General features: G+C 32.4%; 2 protein-coding genes across 5 annotated transcripts in view; one reads left to right on the top strand and one right to left on the bottom strand.

The window, feature by feature from the left end:
- Positions 1-1522: 1522 nt before the first annotated feature.
- LOC143045354 (histone H1-like) lies at positions 1523-3326 on the bottom strand. The gene is made up of 2 exons (XM_076217809.1): positions 2753-3326; positions 1523-1758 (listed from the first exon to the last, which is right to left on the bottom strand). The coding sequence occupies exons 1-2, from the start codon at positions 3275-3277 to the stop codon at positions 1696-1698; spliced, it is 588 nt and encodes a 195-aa protein (XP_076073924.1). The 5' UTR covers positions 3278-3326; the 3' UTR covers positions 1523-1695.
- A 4468-nt stretch (positions 3327-7794) lies between these two features.
- LOC143045353 (uncharacterized) overlaps positions 7795-16783 on the top strand; it is a 127715-nt gene continuing 118726 nt past the window's right edge. For 3 of the 4 annotated variants that reach the window (XM_076217808.1, XM_076217806.1, XM_076217805.1), the window contains exons 1-3: positions 7888-8679; positions 14444-14510; positions 15396-15477. In XM_076217808.1, coding sequence (XP_076073923.1) covers positions 8596-8679; positions 14444-14510; positions 15396-15477 — 233 coding nt within the window. In that variant the 5' untranslated portion in view covers positions 7888-8595. Of the gene's footprint in view, positions 8680-14443; positions 14511-15395; positions 15478-16783 lie in introns of all 4 variants that reach the window. The other variant, XR_012968936.1, reaches the window with a different exon arrangement.

Genomic DNA, 16783 nt, shown 5'->3' with positions numbered 1-16783 from the left:
ATCATCAAACCCTGATCTCATTTTTATGGTTAAGTTTGTTTCTAAGATACTATAAGCAATAAGTCAATTAAGGTTTTCATGGCTTGTCAATTTTGTGAATCTTGTTTAATATAAAGAGCTTTTGGTGAAGCTTTATATTTAGAACTGAACATAAATTTAAGGTCAGTAAAACTAGACATTACATGTCCACTCTTATGTTGCAATAGACATTGTGGCAAGTTTCATGAAAATTGGTCTAGGCCAACTAATTTTTAGAGAACGGAAAACATTTCGAGACATGCAAACAGACGGACAAGGGTAATACTTTGCCCCCTCCATTTGAATAGAAATTGCAGGGTTTCTAGAGTCTCACCTATTGCTTTTAGATTGTATACACAAGTGTAATGTTGACTTACCAAACAATATCTTACTTCAGATACTATTTCTTGTTTTTGAAAATATTTCCTTCAAAGTTTCATAAAATTCCAATTCCACAGTGGTCAGACTTTGGTTGTCCTTTTGTTAACTGCATTCTTTATCTTGGATCCATGAAATGACCTTGAAGGGTACCCCACAGGTAGAGCTTTATTGTAATTTTGATTGAAATTAAATTTGTAATACATAATAAAGTTGAGCTAATATTCAGTCAATGAACCACGACTAAACCATCTTCATGTAAATGAGATGTGCCAATGCCAATTCAACTGCATACCAAATTTCATTGACTTATTTAAGTCTTTAAACAAACCTCAAGACTGACGTAATATATTTGCATACCAAATATCATTGACTTGACATTAGCAGTTCATCTTAAACTGATCTAATCTCAAATTAATACATGTAAGTTGAGCAGTTTTCAAGTCAATAGATCAGGACGGAGGGGACAGGGCCAAATATTCTCAATTGAAATGAGATGTGCTAATGCTTATACAACTGAATAACCATTGACATTGACCTACCACTTATGGTTCCCCTTGAACTGACCTACTCGCATACTAATACATGTTAACTAAGCAAACTTTTCGAATTCAATAGATCATTTCAAGGGGGCTGAGCCAAATAATCTCCATGGAAATGAGATATGCCAATGCTTATACAACTGCATACCAAATATTGTCCTACCACTAATGGTTCCTAATAAACTGACCGAATGAAAAACTAAATACATGTAATATAAGCTAAAGTTTCATGTCTATAGGACATGAATGAGGGGTCATGGCCAAGTAATCTCCATGAAATGAGATGTGCAATTGCTATACAACTTTATACCAAATATCATTGACTTGTAATTTGTGGTTCACCACAAACTAGATTTAAAAATCCTTAAACAATGAAAAGACTATTGCAAGTGCTTTTTCATATAAATTTATACTAGGGTTTATAACAGGTCATATAACCATAGGCTTTGTTGAAGCTGATTAGAGCAAATATTCCTTGCGAGTGAATTGGCTGATGATCTTCCAATGCATTAACACAAGATTTCAACACTGTTTATAAATTTTAGGCAGCTGTCTCAATAAAAGAGGCTGTAAACAAATTGATATTTAGTTTATACATTTTAATATTAAAATTGATATTTTTGTTTTAAAAAACGAATATGAAGCACATTTATCCATCAGCACATGTTAATCCATTCAGACAAATTAAAAATAGTTAATGTTAAAAATTCATAAAACATTCAACGCATTGCACCAAATTGGTTGTCCCAGGCTCTCACTATTTCTTGGCAGTTTTCTTTGAAGTCTTTGGTGTTTTAGGTGTCTTTGGGGTCTTTGGAACCTTCAAAGAAAAACAAGAACAATTTATTATAGGAAAATAAAATACATATTCTGGATGAAAACATGTTAATAACAAGATATTGATCCTGTTTTGTACTAGATCAAATTGCAGAGCCAAAATTTTAATGTGCTATTTAATAGGGCAACACAATCACTTCAGAGCCTTTTATAGCTTACTATGCGGTATGGGCTTTGCTCATTGTTAAAGGCCATATTGTGACCTATAGTTGTTAAGTTCGGTCTCATTTAGTTGTGCTTAATAAGTCCAATAAGGCTTCCTTTTTTAGTAATAAAAATTGATACAAAAACTTGAACTGGATGAGCAACTTTGTAAAAAAAAAAAAGCAGGATTACAATTTATGTCCAAGAAAAAATCAAAATAAAGTTTCCTGTTCAAAAATTGGAACTGTCAGTGGACATTCAGTTTTTTTATGCATCATTTCTGAGAAATCAATATTTGTATGATTGGTAAAATAAAATAATGTCAATTTCTATACAAATATTTTTTCCTATATTTAACCAATAGAAATTTCCTTATAAAATAAATCATTAATACAATTCATAATTGTTCCAAGAAAATGCTTTGTTTGTATTCAATGTTTTTTTTATTCAGTTTCCACTAGAAATATCTCAATTTTTTTCAAAAAAAATTCTGAAATTCATATGAAATCAGGAAATTTCTCAAAGGTGAAACACCCAGGACTAAACAGTGAACATTTTTGCAGTCATATTTTCTATGTTGCCATGGTTTATAAGAAAACAGACAAAACCACAGGTATTTGGGGCTCGTGTGGATAGTAAAAAAAGGTATTGCAATCAACTAGTAATGGATTGTTGAGACTTTTTATAGGTCTATACATTTTACAAAATTATTAAATATGGAAAAAAAACAGCGGGGCCCATAAAAAAGGGGGTCCATGCCCCAAATACCTGTGGACAAAACATCTCCGATTGCTTATTGGTTCAATTAGATATTTTCTTAAAGATCAACTTACTGCTTTGACTGGTTTAGCTGCTTTTGTCTTTTTCGTCTTTGCTGGTGATTTGGCCTTCTTTGGTTTAGCTTCCTTTTTTTCTTTGGTTGTCGTCTTTTTGGGCGATTTTGTTGTCTTCACTTTTTCTGTGGCCTTTTTCGTTGTGGTTTTCTTTTCTGTTGAAGTTTTAACTTTGGTGGTTTTCTTGACGGTTTCTTCCGTAGTTTTCTTCACCTTTTTAGTTTTCTCTTTGACCAGCTTGAATCTACTCATTAATACGGGCTTTTCTAATGTTGCTTTTGTTTGGACAATGATGCCTTTCTCTAAACCTTTGGTGAGTGCTTGACGAAGCCTGGGTTTTAACGAATTTGGATTAATGTCTTTGTATTTTTCACAAATATAGTTTTTGATAGCAGAAGCAGGTACACCCTTAGGTTCACTTATTGCTTCTAGAGCATCTTTTACCATTTCAATTGTTGGTGGATGGCTAGGTGGAGGTTTAGCCGCTTTCTTTGGTCCATTTTTGGCGGGAGAAGTAGATGCCATTTTTACGTCTTTCTCTTACTAATTTTCAGCACGTTATCACTGCTGGCAAATCGGGTAAACCTTTATATAAAACTAGTGCGGACGTCGTCGAAAGCGTGGATGGAACAAGTGTTCAAATGTCGATCCAATCAAAAACAACGTTACTTAAACATTTAGGTTAACCGTAAACTCTTCATTTTAAGAGGGTCTGGAAGGGGTTTGAAGAGTAGAGAATAATGAGTAAAAATAATTGAGAATAGAGAAAAATGTTCTTAATAATTAAGTGTATATATGTCTCTGGCAATACTCACGGAACATACCTTTTGCCTTGTAAAGGTTTAAAAGAGACAGATCACGACTTTTGCTAGACTTGCAATGTAAAATAAAGCACTAAAAACATCCACTTAATCGAGATATTTTAAAGTCCTATATAATGACTTTTCTGTAGTATAAGCTTGTAAAATCAAAGGCTATCAGAAAGATGGTGATTTTTTTTTTCATTAAAGATAATCATCCCATCATACATGTACATAATAATCTTTTTTTTTTCTCTCAGATGGACGAATAATTAGTTAGAAAACGGGAATATTACCATGACAAAAAATTCTGTCAACCCCTTTGAATCTGGTGAATTTCACCATTTCATCAAACTTCCCAGACCGTATAAAGTTAGCCCCAAAAGCATCTGTCCATAGGAACAATAGTGATCTGGAGAAAGGCAAGTAAATGTCCCCCTCCCTCTACTTCCAAACTGTTTTTAATCATTTTATTTGAATATTTTAGAAAATCTGTAATTCTTACTTTACTTCTAAATTTTAGGTCATGATTTGGATGTCCGTCTTTTTCGTAACGTGTGATTGAAGAGATTGCTTTAATCGGGATTTTCTATTATTAAAATTTATAATTTATCGGTCAGCAAAGTCATCATTTTTAGAGTTATTACAGTTTTTGTGACGTTTGTTATTACAGTTTTTACGTCTTTCTCTTACTAATTTTCAGCACGTTATCACAGCTGCAAATCGGGTAGTAAAGTATGATAAATATATAAAAATAGCCGTCTCTTGAAACACGCCAGATGTGCACAATTGCATTCTAGGCCTTTAACATGATAAAAAGATATATTTCCTATGTTTATTCAAGATTTTGGTTGTTGTTAGAAATTTTAAAAAAAATCAAGATGTATCCCAACCCATAACTCAACTACGATGTTCTGTCTTTGAAATCATTCAGATTAAAGACAACATGAAATTCACTTTGAAATGAAGCTCGAGTCATAGCTCCCTTTAAAACATTTAAAAGTTATATAAATAGCTGGTGTGGGGACAAAATGTAACTATTTTGCTTACTTGGTTCTTACTTCCAGCTACAGTAAACTTTTTTTTTGTATTTTGTAATGCTTATTTTCTGGCCAGTGTGCTTATCGTTTATGGTAACTAGTATTATGCTGTTCTTTTCTATAATTTAGCGGCTTGTTTGTATGGCATATATGTTTTATGCTTTGTTATGTATTTTCCTTTGTGTCTATATTCGTTCTTCTGTGCTGTATATGATTTTATGTTTTTGGTTATTAATGCAGGAACGTGTGTGTGTGTGTATATAGAAGAAGATATTGTATTACCATAATATGATAAAGAGCATGATACAATATTTAGACATTTAGGATCCGAAAAAAAATAATCAAGTATATATACAGAGAAAAGGAAAAAGCTGTTTTATATATAATAGGCTGATGTTTTATTTAGACGGTTGTATATGAGTTCATCAAAGCTCAAGTTACTTTTTGTTATGTCTATATATATGCCGACTTTAAATACTAACTTACTAATATGGTTGAAATCAATATAAAAAAGTGTAAATGATACAATAAAAGGGTATTCAACTTTTTTACCACTGACTATCTACTGTATTTATACTCACAAAGTGACATACTGTATGACACACTAAAAGTACTTTCTCTTGTGAACAACTGAGACGAATTAAGCTATGACAAAACTGTCATGGTGATTCAAATGATGTTGAATTTCAAGAATTCCATCTTATGACGCAATCTGCACATTTTTTTTTTATCGAGTCAATATATGTCAAATGCGTAGTTTTATGATTTTAGCAAGGCAAGAGTGTGGGGCGCAGCCAGCTACCCTCATCAGGAAGCATTTATTTTGCTGGTGAGATCGTATGTTTATGCCCTTGCAGTAGCGGATGGGGTTTAAAGTATTTCCCTTGTCTATCCCGTACTTCCTGTATGTCATGTCCGGCGCGTAAATCCCTTAAATTGTTGAATCCGTTCTCTCATTTAAGTTTACCTCAATCTAATGTTAACTTGTTCACAGTGCTTATTACCACAAATCAAACCCAAAATTGTGTGGCGTCAATTTACCGTATATAAGTTATGCCCCTTTAAAACATAAACAAAATGATTTATTTTTCGTTTACGTTCTCTTTCATTAGTTTGCCTCAACTAAATGATGTAAAAAACTTTTATACAATGCTCATTACCACAAAACACAGATGTCTCTTCTACCGTTTTTCAGTTATGCCCTTTTATAAATGGAAAAATGGCTAAATATATAGTTTGCCTCAACCAAATCTATGAAACTTATACACAATTTGTTTTAGATCACAAAACGGTCTTAACTAATTAAATCCTGCATTTGTGTGTGTAAGTTGACTCGTGCATATTTACAAGCGGGGGCATCTGTTGCCAATACACACATTCTCCATTTAGTTTTATTATTATTATTATTTTAAACAGAGAAACCTATCAAAATATAGCATCTGTTTCAATCTAAACTATAGGGAGACGTGGTATATGTTTCTCGGTATAAATACCAATGTGACATCTGTCCGATAGTCCAAAATGAATTGGATTTAAGCAACTGCAGCTCGCAGTACGGTCTTCATAAATTAGCCACACCCCTTACAAACAGTCAATGTTCGTTCTCCGTCCGTTCGTTCGTTCGTTCGTTCGTCCGTCAGTCCCGCTTCAGATTTTTTTTTTGTTCGTGGCAAATATTTCATGCATGTTCCGGACGATAGGACGACGATAGAATATGAATGTTCATTTTATTAATCTATCAGTGGAATTCAAACCAGAAAAAAAACTATTTCAATTTGGTATCTCGTCTTGAATATGTGTGAACTATTTGCCATTGGACACGAAGCAACAAACTACCAAATAGATAAATTTGTTATCCCAAGAGATCAAACACAAAGCTTAAAAAGAAAACCGTGAACGTCACTTTAATATGTTTAAAGAGCATGTAGTAAATTTTTAAAGAAAAAAGATACTAGAATACAGAATAATTGGTTGATTGATTGGTTATTGTCTGTTTAAACGTTCAGTGGCAAATATTTCGTACATTTCAAATCACAAACAAGTTAAACATTAGGTCAAATAAGTATAAAGATACAGCAAAGTCGACCGCTATGGAGAGGGGGAGCCAGACTGCCACTAGAAAAGAGGATAAACCGTTTGATAGGGTCAGAAATTTTGCTTAGAGGAACCATGATACTAGCAATTATTTAGCTATCTAAAAGTAATTGCAGATACTGCAGCATTCACCCAACACCATGCGGGCGTGCGTATTTGACATATATCGCCACACCGATGTACGCTCTGTGAAAAAGTAGTGTAGGGGGTGCAACTTAGACAGAAAAACTGGGAACAGTTATTTCTTATTCGCCGTAAATATTTTTTTTAAAGTGATTTATTTGCAAATAAAGCATGTTTCCCTAACAGGCAAATACAGCAATTTTACAAAAAAAACATTTGTCGATAAGTGTATCTAAAAAAAAAAAAATAACAAAAAGTACAAAAGACAACTCATTATCTTGCTTTCTTACTTTGGTTGTTGAGTATAGTTTTCATGATATTCTGTACAAGTGCGCTGTAGACTCATACCAAACAAGTAAAAGTTTTGAACGATAAATGATTTCGGATTCACAGATTTTATGTTTTGTGTTGAAACAAAATATTCACGTCTTTTGAATTTAAGATGCTTCTACATATTTTAGGAAACAATAGAAACAAACATTCAGATCATCTCATAAAAAATTGAAGAAATCATTTTATCAAAAGCTAGAAAGATGTTTTAGGAAAAGACTGTATTGTTAAACCACTGTCTAAAAAAAGAAAATTCAATTTGCATTTTAAACGCAAATGAGAAACAAACGACAAAGTTCACTCATATGTAGAATTCGTATATTGATTTTGTGACCTTCCTTTAAGTGCATGTGCACTTAGTTGTAAGATTTTCCCTTTTCTAATATTTTCACAAAAACAGAGCTTTATTACATATTCTCGGTTAGTTTTGAAATTAATGTTGTTTGCATGTTAATGCATTTTAAACACAACTTGTTTTTAGCACGTACATCAATGCTTTGGAAATGCCGCAATAAATGAAAAATATATGTTCAATTTCAAAGACGAAATTTTATATTCATTAATGTGCTGACAATAACAAATTTGGTACATTTCTCTTGCTTTGTCTCTGAGGAATGCAAATACCGTATAATTTAACTAATTTATTTGCAAATTGATAGGGTAAATGTGAACCACACCCAAGTATATCAATATGAACTTCAACAACGAAGTGTACTTAAGTTCATGTTATATTCTACACTATCACGCTGATAATTATTCTCGCAGGGACAATGGATGGATTTAAATGGTGTTGGCTTTAGTATTTTTATGGATATTGATACTTCTAAATACGAGAGACTGTCATTTAACAAACAAACACATGCATTATTTTACAGCAGTATATTACTTTAACTATGAATGAGTGCAGTGTTGATATTTCATTGGTTAGTCTTTGTTTGCGCCCAGTAAATATTCCTGAGGCTACTGGTTTAGGGGAACATTAATTTTGTGATCGTTTTAAAAATATTGTGATCTTATCTTATGTTATAAAGTGACTATAGTACTTTGAACAGAACACGTTATGTGATATAAACATACACAACAAATCTATTTATTGATTGAGCTATAATAGGAACCTGTATTTCCCCCGGCTATGTGTATTGGATCATATTTCTACTGATATGTCGCTTTACTATACATACATACATGCCGGCATGACGGAATACACTACAAAATGACAATGTGTATCTAGGATGCTGACCATGTCATTGATAATTACAAATAATGACATTCAGCCGGATTAAATCAAATCACGCTTTGTTTTGGGATTTTTAATACAGTCTAACCGAAACTGGATTTAATACAAATTAATATTGATTGCTAAATACTGATTTCAAAAAAGGATTCTGGAGACGTTTGGTTTCCGAGACGACCCGATGTCGCCCCGGGGTGGGGAACGACTTTTCTGTGCAGTCAGATGGTCGGGCTGATGTCCGTTTGGAAATTGATTTTTCTGATTTTATGGTCAATTGGATTTCTTATATTTACATCTTGTGTCAAGGTTGGTACTTAAATATGTAACACGTGCTTTTATGTCAGATTTAACCATTTTAATTACAATTTTATAACTATGAGATTATATAATTTTTGTAGTTTCGATTGCTATATGCTTTTGTTTATTTCCCCAGCTCTTTAACTGAATTTACCCCAAAAATCAAAAATATTTCGATATTATCAGCTAGCTTTCTACCCCCAAAAATTATACATCCTAGAATTAAGATCTTGTTGCTTTTCAGTAAATATAATTGGTGGGGGCAATCAGCTAAATATAAAGAGTATCACTGAAGTAAATATAGAATTGAAGACATGGATTACACACAAATTAAGCGTGTAATTTTAAGAGGTTATTGACCTTGGAGGCTGATGTATCCCCGATGTATCACGATATCAACCGTAGAGGTGCGTTTTCAACATCTGCAAATTAAACATTCTCGTTAAGTGTACAGTCTGAATATGAAAAAAAAAAATGAAATTTCCAGTTACTTTTTCTTCGTATGGCCACACAAAAAAAAAACCCAGTAGTATATATAATATTCACACAAAAATAAAGAGAGAGAGGGAGATGATTTTTGATATATACTTTCAAGCAAGCTAGGTTAAGGTTGTAAAAATTATTGAACCTAGGCAATATGACATTAACTTTTTACGCGGAGTCTATCATTTCAAGCTTATTCCTTGAGATCAAGTTCGTATACTAGTCCATGTATACACAAATAAAAGCATCACATCACTAGAGCACAGGTACTTGTTGAAAAAATGCATCTATTGTATATATAGATAAAAAAAAATCAGACAAGTGCCTGTGAGAGGTTAACAACGATAACTGAAAACAGACAAATACAAACGCACAATAAAACAACGGATATATATGCATTATATACTAGACTGAAAAATCAGTCCCCAAGTAGCATTATGAATTGCATTTTAAAACTGTAATGAATAAACAAAATATACGTAGAAAATTTAAAGAGGAAATAAAAATTAAGGCTATTACAACGAAGGAATATTACAGATGCAATATGTTGTTTCAGCCAGTGAGAAACAGATATATCGAAATTCAGAAGTAAATAAACCAAATATAAGAATTCGACGTTAAAATTAAAAGCAACGAAAACGGGCTTACGGACATAGAAAAAAAAAAGCAACGACCAGTCACCTACAACTTATTATAAAGCTTAATGGCTATGCGTATACTAGTTCGAATGTCCATCAAAATGTTGAGTCATATCAATTGCTCGGGAAAGTTAAGCACAAAACACGTTTTGTATCAATATTTAAATTTCAATTTCAAATCGTTTTCCTGGAAATGACGAATAACAGGGATTTATCTCAAATTTCTTATAATCCCACTTTTGCTGATTACACAAAACGATTTTCTAGGGCGGGATGTCATTGATTTTGTTTTTAAAATAATAATTCAAATAATTCCGATTATGCTGTAAACCTAGCATTATAAAGATAAAATAGTTAACTTCCTAAAAGTAAACAACATCTCATATTAAAAAAAAAAAATACGTGCACAGAATGAAACTCTCGTAATATGTCTAAGAGAATAGGATGCCCTTTTTTTTATCGTGACACTGCTATGTGCAGTTTAAGAGACCGAACTTACAAAGAAATATTTTTTTTTTGAAGTTTTATGTTTAATTAACAGAACTCACCATTTAAAGTAAGTTGGTTATCAAACTGTTATTTTGGTTTCAAGTTAAGATTTACGTTCTCCAAGTTATTGTTTGTGCATACTTTATGTGTTATACAAATAATGCGACGATCTGTAATGAGAAGATATTTTTTTTGCACATTCAAATATAACAAGCTTTTATAATATTTTTTTCAGTCCGATAAAAATATATTTTACTCTAAAAGAGGGACGGAAGATAACAAAGGGACAGTCAAACTCATAAATCTAAAACAAACTGACAACGCCATGGCTAAAAATGAAAAAGACAAACAAACAACAGCACACACGACACAACATAGAAAACTAAAGAATAAACAACACGAACCCCACCAAAAAACTAGGGGTGATAAGTACATGTACACAATTAACGGATTTCTTCGCCGTTATTCGAATGGTGCATGGCATGTAATGCAATGGAAGCAACAATCATAATATAGTTCTTGTAGTTTCGACAATTAATATAAAAACAGGCCACACGAGTTATTATCAATACCGGATTACTTATCAAACGGCCTGATTTCTATCTTCACATAATTTCACCAGGATTACACATGTGACAAAAAGGGGACAGTGGTGGATTCAGGAGTTTGGAAAGGAGGCGTAATTCGAGGAAACTGTAGCGGAACGAGACGATTTTGTCTCGACGTTTTTATGCTATGAAAAGGTTGGGTTTATTTTCAATGAAGACCCCCTCTTCCACCTCGAACCCCGAATCCACCAATGATTAAGTAAAAGCTCATGGAATTGTTCATAAATTCATAAATGCTAGTTTAACCACATCGTATTGCTGACGTTCACCTCCAAACCCTAGCTGTGCTCATGCTGCAATAGGCTCTGACACTACAAATAAAGTATATGGGTCTATTACCTTTTTTTGCCTCTTCTATCAATGGATTGCAATGATTGCAAGGTGTCTGGCAACAGTAATTGAATATTGAATTTACGATGGAGTGACATGATTGCGGAAAAAGGTGTCTGGATGTTATAATTGAATATTGAATTTAGGAACTTTTCCCAACACATGAGCTCCGTTATCCGTCGAAACTTTTCTTTTTAAAGATTTCTCATCTAAAATTATAAGTATAGAATTTATTTGGTAAAATCATCTGTATCGTATTTGCATGATTCAAATTATCAGAAACAAGGATCGGTAAAGAGAAACGAGGAGACAAAATATTCTATTTGAAGAATAAGACGTGAGAGATGTTTGACTGGAGAACTTGATGGTTATCTGAGGGTGTAACCAACTAGTTATGTACTTCAGGAAAAAACCAATTGATAAAGATACATTGTTCATATCTACAATATTTTCCTTTCTCTTAAGTGGTAAAACATACAAGACGTGCCGTTTAAAACGGATGGCTATTTACAAACTTCACTTTGAAAAAATGAAAATTTAATTTATAAACAAAAATAAATTGAAGTATAAAATTAGACTCTTCCAGTACAATTTCACAATGGATTACGGAGTAATAGGTTTATTGTTTTAAAAAAATTCTAGATTTTTTTTTATACATTTTTCATATGGCAAAACACTGAAATATAATGACACGTTGCAAAGTTTATTTGAAATCACTTGACCCCAGCCCACATAACAATAGGAATTACAATTTCCCAATGGTACCAAGGAACGAATTAAACGTTTCCCAACACAATCCGTCTTTTTATATTGACATCGTTAAGTCTTCAATCTGAAACAAAAAAACAAGTGCTGGAAACACCCTTGTGTGAAATCTGAACGTAGAATGTTTCCCATTTTCTGCTCGTCGGGTATTACCAATATATCTCTCTACAAAACTTTAAAAAACCCAACACAATACATGTATTTCATGTGATAAAAGGCACATGCAAAAAAGTGAGACTTTGGAAATAGAAGGAAAACAAGTGGAAGCGGGGATAACAATACAACAAAGGCTTGATTGGGAAATGGCAAGGCCGTAACTAGGCATCCTATTTTAGTGAGGCAAAATAATTGAGCCGAGCGAAGCGAGGCGAACATTTTTTTTGGAGAGTATGAAATGAATGGTGCAAAATCCTGCATTCTAGGCATTTTTAGAGAGTTTGATAATGTTTTGAATTTAGATACTTTTTATTTAAAATTTTCATATTTTAAGACTTTTTAACAACTTTATTTAAATCTATATGTAAGATAATCATCCAAATGTCATTGATTTGAGTCTGCTGCCAGAACATAGAACAAACATCGATTCAGTAGAGTTTGCCAAATTTTTCTATGGCCGGTTCAGTCAAATCGTTTCAGAAAGGTAGCACATTATCATCAACATAATGATCAATGTCTTCTTCCAATTCCTTCTCCATCAGCAATTCGGTAGCAGCATCGGTAGTAACAGTTTTTTTTTGGCAAAAGGGAATTAAGCTTTCCTGCATGTAAGCACCATCATACAGTCGCAGTTACAAAATATTAAACTCGCTTTTATGCTGACAAAAAGTAGACAAACTAGGGATAGAATGAGATAAGATACATGTATATGATTCTATCTATAGAGTTAGTATATATGATATGGGTACAGGGGAATTGGAATGGAGTTTTTGACGTTTACATTTAAGTCCGTAATTTCAAATTATTTCTGGAAATAGTTGGTGGTATTTTAGTTCCAGAATCTATAAATTTAGGGGTTAGTGGTTGGGGGTGTCCGATTCCGAAACCCCCAATATAAAGAAACAAAATTCCGTAGTCTCGAATAAATAAAGACAAAACTCTGTGTTAAAAGTTCTACCATTCCTCAATAATATCAAATTGGAATATGGGATATTCTTTCAATTTTTAAGGTTAAAGAAACATGGATAAAAACTAATCCATGCATGTTTCATATCATTTATATTTTATTTTCTGTAAAGAGAAAGATTAAAGTTCATGAAATGAATACGCAGACAGGACTGCACCCTTGCGATGCCCAGTACTTGATTTGTCAAAAGTTGGTGAAACGGAGAAATGAATACGCAGACGGGACTGCCCCCTTTCGAAGACCAGTACTTGATTTGGCAGTCTACTTATCTTTTTTGGATTGTTCTAATGAAGTTATATGCAATACTCAGACTCTGTTCACACAAAAAAACAAACTATTTTACTAGAATTATTCCTTCTTTACCTTCAGTGTCGCTTTTCCTTTTTCTGCAAGAGCCTGTTTTTAACTATAGAGATCCCTGATGATTATCGTTTCTATGTTAATATGATCGAGAAACATCACCCGTTGAGATGCTGAGTTATATCCAGGAAGAAAAGTTTAAAAGGAATGATGACAAGTTATAGAAATTAAGGTTGACACAGAACAACAAATGACTATTGTATAAAAAAAATAGTGTCGAAATTTTAGTGCCTCACTTGCCTCAATGGTAGTTACGGCCTTGAAATGTTCATCCTCGTGTCACATCATCCATATTGTTTGAAGTGAACTACACCACCATTGACCATTTTAATTTCCAAGCTGAGTATTCTGTTCAAATTCCACCCCTTATCACTTCTATTCTTCAACCAGAAACTTATTTACTGAAATAAACTTCTACCGTAAGATATAACGCAAAAAGAGACAAAACGGTTACCTATTCTCTATTATGGCCATCACGCGAAATATGTAGCTATTTAGTTTAGTCACAGTGGCGGATCCAGCCATTTTAAAATGTGAACTTTTTCAGAAAAGATGAGATTAATTTCTTTTATCCTGCTTTTAAGGCATTTGCATTTAAATAATGTCATGGAAAGGATGTCATGAAAGGCACAACTTTGAAAAAATCTAAGCCATTAAGATAACGAATTGAGTTCGAGATACACGGTAATTGGTTTGTGTTTTAGTTTTATTGTTTCCGGTTTTTTTTTTTCTTCGTATAACTTTATCAAGATCAGCAGAACTCGATAAGATCTGTAAGCTGTTGTAAAAAAGAAAAACAAAATTACATGTATATGATGTATAACATATGGAAATACTAGTTAATTCTTTCGAGTATTCATAGTCTGTGGTCAACAGAAGAGGGGATAACAGAAATTTAATATGAATTTCATTTGATTGTTTTTTTTTTAATTTCTCCAATGTGATGAATAAGCTAATGTTACTAAATCTTATTTCAGGCTCCAACATATGAATTTGACCTTCAGCTTTACCAGGTGGATGAAACTTTGTTAGAATGTCCAACAGGTGAGAAACAAAAACAAAAAAGAAAGGTCTCCATCAACTTGGGGGAAAAAAACACTTAAAAGAGGGGGTTTGAGGGGTCCTGATCCCAAATCCCAAATCCTAGGCTTAAAAACATGAAATCCTGAGGTCCTGAATTTATAGAAATTTAAATCCAGACATCCCGAAATTCGATAAAGAAGAATTCCTGCATCCAGGAAGGATGAATCCTGAAATCCCAAGCTTAAAAACACCCAATCATGACTTCCCGAAAACGGTCCTACCCCCCTCTTAAAATTTACCATTTGTGAATTTGATAATAATAATAAATTTCATTACTTATGAAATAATCTAAGTATTCTTTTTAAAATCAAACCAGATTATTTCAAGCATTCAAACTGGGATTATTATTGAGTTTTAAAACAATTAAATGTACATTTATCTCAAATGCTATCAAACTAATTAATTTCATTACTTGTGAAATAATTCCAGTATTCTTTTTAAAAGCAAACAAGATAATTTAAAAATTCAAACTGGGCTTGTTATTGAATTTTAATACAATTTAAAGTACATGTATCTCAAATGTAATTTTTCATCACTATCACAAATACTTCATACAGAAGGAAATCTGCAATAAATAAGTATTTCATCATTCAGTTCTAATATGAATTTGGTAATAAAATTAATTATCTGTATGTGATTGGAGTCTATGATAAACTGCCAAACTTTTGATTTTTAAGATTTCTTCATCTGAACACTTTTATAGCCATACTTTTTCCTCTTACTTTTACCATTTTCAAATCCATTTGTTTTATCCATTTTCATGTTTACAATTACACAGAACCGAGAAGTAAAAATATTATTTATAAGAAAAGGTTAGAAATTTCTGTAACTATATGATATTTGTAGGCTGGCTTAAATTCAGGAATCAGTGTTATTATATAGTTCAAGAAGAAGCTACATTTCAGCAGGCTGACATACTATGTAAAAGGTATACATTTATTTCTTTATTTTATTATCTACAGTTAGAATTTGAACATTGAATCTGAAGCCACATGTATGGAAAGTGCCATGCTCTTTCAGTTTTTGACTAAAAGATTCCTTACAACTCATTTATAGGCCTGTATGTGACCTGCTGCAATTCATCCTAAATTTGCATGAAATATTTGCCACTGAACAGGACATTAAGCAAACATCAATCTGTATTTCCCCCAAATCACTATATAGAAGTCAATCTGTTCACACTGAAAAGAGAAGTTCTTTTTGTATAATAACAGAAATAGTTGACAAAACTAGTGTTGTCATACAAAAAAATAACAACAGAAAATAAATAATCACAAAACTGTCATCCCTGGTTGTATTATGTATTGTTGATAAACTCAACTAAATAAAATATGTCCCTTCCTAACATTGAAAAAAAACATCAAATGAAAATTCTGAAAAATACAGTAAATTAAGTATATATATATATACTTTACTACCAAACTTCCTTGAATAATAAATAGGACAACCCTAATTATTATGAATACCCAAAATAGAATATAGGACAAAACATTAAATCAGTTGTGATGTTTGTGGTTCAGGTTTGTTCTATATTTGGCAGTTTAACTATATTTTGTATGTGAATTCATTGTAACAACTTTATGTCTGTCTGACATGTCAAGTGACCTTGATCATTTTTTAACACTACATATTTTTTGTCAAATATATTTCATCCTACATATTTTTATATAGCCTTGACCTTAAATTATGGTAGAATGCCAGTCATGTGTATCTTAAAAAAATTCTGTAGAGAGGTAAATGATAATTCTTAGAGGAATTTGAAATAAGTACATGTAGTGTTTTTGCATCTGACAAATATAAGAACTTGACCCAAGTGTCAAGTTCATTGCCTTTTTTAAATCATTCAAATATTAAAGTAGGGTAAGTATATATTAGTTTGTCAACTCTTGTGGTATATTTCCTATTTGTCACTTCTGTTAATCAAGAGCCACACAAACAGTTTTATAATCCCACCACAATTATTATGCTTGTACCTACTCAAAACATGAACAGCGGTGACTGTCATATCCTTCTGATATTGTTTAAATTGGGCTGTTGGTTTTCCCATTAGGTTATCTTACATTTTGTAATGTCTGGGCCCATTATACTATGGACTTTGGTCATCAATGAATGTAAAAAAGAAGATGTGGTATGATTCAGTGGCGAATCCAGAACTTTTCAAAAGGGGGCCGCTCCAGTCATGCTTTAGTGATTCCCTATATAATCAACCAAATTTTTCCTACGAAAAGGGGGGG

Source organism: Mytilus galloprovincialis, chromosome 9 (genome assembly GCF_965363235.1).
Source record: "Mytilus galloprovincialis chromosome 9, xbMytGall1.hap1.1, whole genome shotgun sequence".
NCBI lineage: Eukaryota > Metazoa > Mollusca > Bivalvia > Mytilida > Mytilidae > Mytilus > Mytilus galloprovincialis.
Note: the sequence above shows the minus strand (reverse complement) of the source record. Positions and strands in the feature narration are given on the sequence as shown.